Below are 7,058 nucleotides of genomic sequence, written 5' to 3'. Positions count from 1 at the left end.
CCTTCAGTTCTGGAATTGAACCCACACCTGTGGTTTCCAGCCAAACAAAAGACAGGCATATGAGTTGAACATTTACTTCAAGTAGATACACTCCTCGGAGAGAACAATCATGGGAAAAAGAAGGGCTGCTTATGCACAGGTAGACAGCTCAGGGGGCAGGAGTCCATGGAGGGATGGACACTGGGAAGAGGTAACTGTGGGGTGGAGGTGGGAGGGGAGCTGTTGCACTGTGGTAAACTGTGGTCAATGTCATGAGATAAAGTGTATGTGTACTGCTGTATGGAAAGTGAATTTGCTCTGTAAATCTTCAGCCAAATCACAATAAAAAAAAAAAATACTAGCCAATAAACTCCAACAACATATAAAAACAAAATACATTATGATTAATTGGGGTTCATACTATGTATGCAAGCACGGTTCAACATTAGAAAAAAATCAACGTCATCCATCACATAAATAAAGCAAAGGAAAAGAACCATATGACCATATCAATCGATGCAGAAAATGCATTTGATAAAATCCAACACCCATTCCTGATCAAAACTCTCAGCAAAACAGAAATAGAAGGGAAATATCTCAACATAATAAAGGGCATATATGCAAAACCAACAGCCAAAATTATTCTCAATGGAGAGAGACTGAAACCATTCCCTTTGTGAACAGGAACCAGAAAAGGATGCCCCCTCTACTACCACTTCTATTCAACATTGTATTGGAAGTCCTAGCCAGGGTAATAAGACAAGAAAGGGAAATCAAAGGCATCCAAATAGGTGAGGAAGAAGTAAAACAGTAAAACAATCCCTATTAGCTGATAATATGAAAATCCAAGAGACTCTGTTTAAAAAATCTACTGGAACTAATTGAGAAATTTAGCATAGTGGCGGGATACAAGATCAACATACAAACATCAGTTGGATACCTCTACACTAGCAAAGAGACTGCTGAAAAGGAAATCAATACCATTTACAATAGTTACCTGAAAAATAAAATATTTGGTAATAAACCTCACTAGTCACACAAAAGACTTTTCAAAGACAACTACAAATCACTACTCCAAGAAACTATAAGAGATCTACATAAATGGAAAAACATACCATGCTCGTGGATAGGAATATTGAACATTATGAAAATGTCAGTTCTATGCAAGGCAATTTATATATTCAATGCAATCCCAATCCAGATCCCATCAACATTCTTTAAGGATATGGAAAAACCAATCACTAACTTTATATGGAAAGGAAAGAGACCTTGGATAAGCAAAGCACTATTGAAAAAGAAGAAAGTAGGAGGTCTCACACTGCTGGATCTCAAAACCTACTATACAGCCAATGTAGTCAAAACTGCCTGGTATTGGTATGACAGACACATAGACCAATGGAACAGAATTGTGAACCCAGAAATAGATCCATTGACCTATGGTCAGCTGTTCTTTGACAAAGTGCCAAAATCCATTAAATGGGGAAGAGATTGTCTGTTTAACAAATGGTGCTGGCAAAAGTGAATATCCATTTGCAGAAAAAAGAAAGAAGATCTGTACCTCACACCATAAGTGGAAACTAACTCCAAATGGATCAAAGACTTAAATGTGAAACCTAAAACTGTAAAGTTCCTCAAGGAAAAAATAGGTGCAAATTTAGCAGCCTAATAGATGGCATGAATAGACTATCAAGCATAAGTCAAAATGTATAAACAGCAGAAGATAAACTAGATGAATGGAATCTTTTAAAAATTAAATTTTTATGTGCTTCTAAAGACTCCTCCAAAAGAGTCAAAAGAGAATCTACAGATTGGGAAAAATATTTGGCAACCATATATCTCACAAGAAATTTATCTCTAATATTTATAGAAAACTCCAACACCTCAACAACAAAAAGACAAATAATCCAATTAAAAATGGGCAGAAGACATGAATAGATACTTCACCAAAGAGGATATTGAGGCAGCCAGGAAATACATGAAGAAATGCTCACAATCGTTAGCCATTAGAGAGATGCAGATCAAAACAACAATGAGATATCATCCTGTCCCAGCACTAGTAGCAAAGTTCAACAAGACAGAAAATAACAAATGCTGGTGAAGATGTGGAGAGATTGGGGCTCTCATACACTGCTGGTGAGACTGTAAAATGATACAACCACTGTGGAAAGCAGGATGGTGATTCCTTAAAAAGCTGGAATTAGAAATACCATTTGGCTCAGCAATTCCATTATTAGGTATGTATCCAAAAGAAATGAGATCCAGGACAAGAAGTGAGATATGCACACCATGTTCATCGCAGCACTATTTACAGTAGCAAAAAGATGGAAAGAACCTAGGTGCCCATCAAGAGAAGAATGGTAAATCCACACAATGGAAGACTATGCAACCCTAAAGGATAACGTAGAATCTGCAAAACACCTCATAACCTGGATGTACTTGAAGGACATTTTGCTGAGTGAAATAAGTCAATCACAGAAGGACAAATATTGTATTAGTCCATTATTGTAAAAAGTCAAGAAAGGTTTTTATATGGAAGGAAATTTTCTTGACTACCAGGAGTAGGAGGGGAAGAGAGGGAGCCCTTCTAGATAGGTAGAGACAAGTACTGATTTGGGTGAAGAGGAGGGCAATGTACCAAATGTGAGTGATCAACATGGTGGCATTGAGGAAGAGGAAGACACAGAGAGGTGCATAGGAGTACAGACAACAAAGATGAAGCCTTTTGCACATGTGGTACTGCATTGTCAGTGATAGCAAACGTGATCTATAGGTAGATACACAGGTAGACAGGCTGAACTATTAAGTATGTCTATGCAGGGAAAAGTGTGCCCCTGACCATGTATAGGCTTGGTAGACAATGTTTCTACAAGTGTATTTGTATGTTCTGTAAGAATTCCAGGTATATAGTAGAGCTGACAAGGATCAAGGTTGTAGTCACTTCTTGGCCACACCCAGCTACCCAAAGGGAGCAAGCAGTTGGACCTGTGGGCTTGGTACCCTGGTCACAGGGGACATCAGGCTCAACTGGCATAACATATTACACAAAAATATCATTCCTCATCCTATTTTGACAAGTAGTGACTGGGGTCTTAAAAGCTTGCAAGTAGCCATCTAGATCAAATGATGGGTCTCTCCTTGTCCAGAGCAAAGAAGAATGAAGAAAACTAAAGATGCATGGAAACAATTAGTCCAATCAACTGGTACATCTTGCAATCTTCAGCCTATCCGACTATGAGACCAGAAAAAGTAGGTGGTGCTTTCTACCACTGTCAACCACTCAGTGGGGGATCTATGTAGGAGATCCTGGATAGACTGGGAGAACAATGTGGAACAAAACTGTAAGTCATAAAAAAATAAAAGAGACCAAGTTTGCTGGTCTGATAATGGCTGATGGAACCCCTGAGACTATAGCCCCTATCTGCTTTTCAGGTCTGGAATTGAACCCACTCCTGTGACTTCCACCCAAACAAAAGACAGGCACATGAGCTGAACATTTACATTAGGTAGATACACTCCTTGGAGAGATCAATCATGGGAGAATAGAAGGGCTGTGCATGCACAGGGAGACAGCTTAGGGGGCAGGAGTGCATAGGAACAAAGGACAGAGGGAAGAGGTAACTATGAGAAGGAAGTGGGAGGGGACCTGTTGTATTGTGGGAATTTGCAGTTAATGTCATGAGACAAAGTACATGTGAGTTGCTGTATGCGAAATGAATTTGCTCTGTAAACTTTCACCCAAATCACAATAAAAATTAAAAAAAAAAAAAAAAAAGAAATACATGAAGCACAAGCACTGAATGCTGGCCAAAGAACTTGAAGGGACACACTTGGTGCTGGCTGTCCAGCTGAGCCCCTTTGGCCTGTACTCACCTGAGCCGTGGGTGTGGTTGAAATCCCCCTTTACCACTCGGCAGGTTTTTCCATCCCCATTGCAAACCCCACACCGGTCTTCTTTGGCAGCCGATCCGATGATGCCATCACAGCCAATTTTCTAAACAACAAGAAGGCCAGAGGGTAGGTTACTCTGTGCTTCTGATTCAGGGGCCTTTTTAGAGCAGGCACAACACTGGCGACCATGGAAATTTTCTAATTTCTTTATAAATCAGAAGATAAAAATGAATATAATCCTATCTGGACTAAATTGGCCTTTATACCAATGTGGCCATAAAATATGATTTTAAATATTTGGGGCTCAGGAGGGCCCATGGAAATCACACTGTGCCTGATCCTTGGCCTGGTTAGCAGAGCTATAGGGATTGAGGACCTCAGGGTCAGGCAGTGAGGCCTGGCTTCTACACCATCACGCAGTGTAGCCACAATTTCATATGATTAATATGCCCTTTGGGGCTGCACAGGTCACCTGTCTCTTGATTGGAATAGCCAGCAGCCTCAGAACTTATGGCAGGATCCACACTGACTTCTCCTGTCAGGTGGGAGAGCCCAAAGCCTTCATAGGCAAGGTTGGGTTGGAGCCCACATCCTATTTCTCAGTGAGAGATCAAATCCAAGAACTCCATTCACGCACAAGGCATCTCTGAGAACAGAGAGGCAGCCCCTACTCTTGGTGAGTCTGGGAGGCACAGTCCAAATTAGGCGACTTGGGGTCACCAAAGGTTGCAGAAGGTTTTGAATACTTTTGTTTTTTCTTTTCTAAAAAATACACAGAAATTTTTCATTCTGCAAAATTACATCTACATTTATGTTAAAGTAAACACTGGGCTTTTAATTAATTATAAGACAAATTACTTAAATCTCACCTCCCCATTTTTTTTTAATCCAGATACTTCTAGAATAGGAGCTGTTTTCCCCCTCCCCCCACTGATTAGGTATTTGTGCTTCAGATTGTAGAGGATGCTATAGCCAATAATCAGAATTGTAAGATAATCCAGAACAAGGCGATCTAACTTTTGGCCAGGATGCCTGTAATGTCATTAGATACGTGTTCCTCTCCTTATACCCTGCTCCCATTTTCTGATGAGGCTAGGAGCTTGGAAGTGAACACCCAACCCCACAGTTCATCCCCGACTGGAGTCCTTTGCTTCATTAGGGCAGTGATTCTCCAACTTGAGCAGGTAGCAGCACCACCAAGTTGTTGTTAGCTGCCTTCAAGTTGGCTCTCAACTCCTGGCTATCCCATACACAATAGGATTGGACATCTATGATTCACAGGATTTTCACTGGCTGATTTTCAGAAGTAGATTGCCAGGTCTTTCTAGTCTGGAAGCTCAATGAAACCTGTTCAGCATCATAGCAACACACAAGCTTTCACTGACAGATGGGTAGTGGCTGTGCATGAGAAACACTGGCCAATATTGAACCAGGGTCTCCTGCATGGGAGGCAAGAATTCTACCACTGAACCACCACTGCCATACCACCAGGAATGCCTGGTAAAACACAAAATGCTGGATCCCAACCCTAGAGTTTCTGACATCATCAGAAATTCTAGGGTTGGGATCCAGGATCTGACTCATAGTGACCCCTCTTTGGGTTTCTGAGGCTTTATCACTATGGAAGTAGATTGCCCAACCTTCCTTCTGAGGAGTGGCTGGTAAGCTTGAACTGCCAACCTTCTGGGTAGCAGTCAAATGCCTTAGGCACGAAGCCACCAGAGCTCCTAACCCTAGAGTTCCTGATGTTATAGGTCTGGGATGGGGCCTGATAATTTGCATTTCTAAGACATTCCCAGGTGATGCTGATACTGCTGGTTCGAGACCCACTGTGAGAACCACTGCATTATGTCATGCTAGATGAAGAAATAGATGAGTGTTCTTCATATTTAATGTCCCAAGGTTTCAACCTGGATCTTTTTATTTCTTTGGAAAAGAATTTAAGTGAAATCATTACTGTGTGTCCAAAAACAGGATAGCGTAAAAGGACATATTTCAGTAAAGACTTGAAGATATGTTAAGAGTTAAGCATGTTTGGTCCAAAAATAATTATGAAAAAAGGCGGCATTTGGAAAAAAAAAAATCTAATGCATTCAGAATTTAGTGTGAAAACATGCAAAAGGGCAAGCTTGGGGCTTTAGTGTCCAGAGGGCAGGCAGGGAGTGACTGGAGAAGAGTAGATTTAAAAGAGAGGTGGGGAGATTTAGGTGACACAACAGAAAAAAAATTGTCACTATCAACTGACTGTAGCTCTTTGCCATTGCAGTCTATTAGTGGAGGTCACCTGGACTGTAGTGGGATGTCTTGAACCAGAGTAGGGAGGTAAGCAATCTAGCATCCTTTCTATCATAGGGCCACTTGAATTCTTGATTTGGAAAGCTATCTGGTCACTGTAAAGCTGTTCAATAGAAAACCACAGATCATGACTCATAGACTTTGACTCATGGTGCAGATTAGAACTATGATCCATGGGGTTTTCAATGCCTGTGTTTTCAGAAGTACATTGCTAGGCCTTTTCTTCTGACATGCCTTGAAGTGGTCTCAAACCTCCACTTTAGTTAGCAAACAAGTGCATTAACCATCTGCACCATACAGGGACTCTCATGGAAAACAATGGAGGCTAAGAATCCAGGGAAGACACCATTAGTGATTTTGCTCTATGGCATGCTCACCAATGCCCCAGGTCTGGATCTGAGGGGCAGCGGTGCACTGTTGATCTTGTGTTCCCTCGTGTTTCAGTCCACAGCTCAACACAATGTCTCTAAACAAACAAACAAAAAAAAAAAAACAAACTCACTGCCGTCGAGTCGGATCCAACTCATAGTGACCCCTCCTTGGGTTTCCGAAGCGGTATCACTATGAAAGTAGACTGTCCAGCCTTCTTTCTGAGGACTGGGTTTGAGCCACCAGCTTCTGGTTAGCAGTCAAATCCCTTAGGCACTACACCACTTGTTGTTGTTGTTAAGTGCTGTCGAGTCGTTTCCGACTCATAGCGACCCCATGCACAGTAGAACGAAACACTGCCCGATACCACGCCAGCCCCACAATCCCTGCTATACTTGATCCCATCATCGCAGCCACCATATCAATCCATCTCGTTGAAGGCCTCCCCCTCCTTCGTCGACCCTCCACCCTACCAAGCATGACATCCTTCTCCAGGGAATGGTCCCTTCTTACAACATGACCAAAAT

General features: G+C 41.7%; 1 protein-coding gene across 1 annotated transcript in view; it reads right to left on the bottom strand.

Moving 5' to 3' along the window:
- The window catches only part of ADAMTS17 (ADAM metallopeptidase with thrombospondin type 1 motif 17), a 918,064-nt gene that overhangs the window by 225,184 nt on the left and 685,822 nt on the right, over positions 1 to 7,058 (bottom strand). Inside the window, exon 15 of the mRNA XM_042783577.1 lies at positions 3,850 to 3,970. Within this exon, the coding sequence (XP_042639511.1) occupies positions 3,850 to 3,970 (121 nt within the window). The remainder of the gene's footprint in view (positions 1 to 3,849; positions 3,971 to 7,058) is intronic.

This window comes from Orycteropus afer, unplaced genomic scaffold (assembly GCF_000298275.1).
Source record: "Orycteropus afer afer isolate SDZICR_OR568_19922 unplaced genomic scaffold, OryAfe1.0 scaffold00019, whole genome shotgun sequence".
In the NCBI taxonomy this organism is placed as follows: domain Eukaryota; kingdom Metazoa; phylum Chordata; class Mammalia; order Tubulidentata; family Orycteropodidae; genus Orycteropus; species Orycteropus afer.
This window is presented reverse-complemented; position numbering and strand designations above follow the sequence as displayed.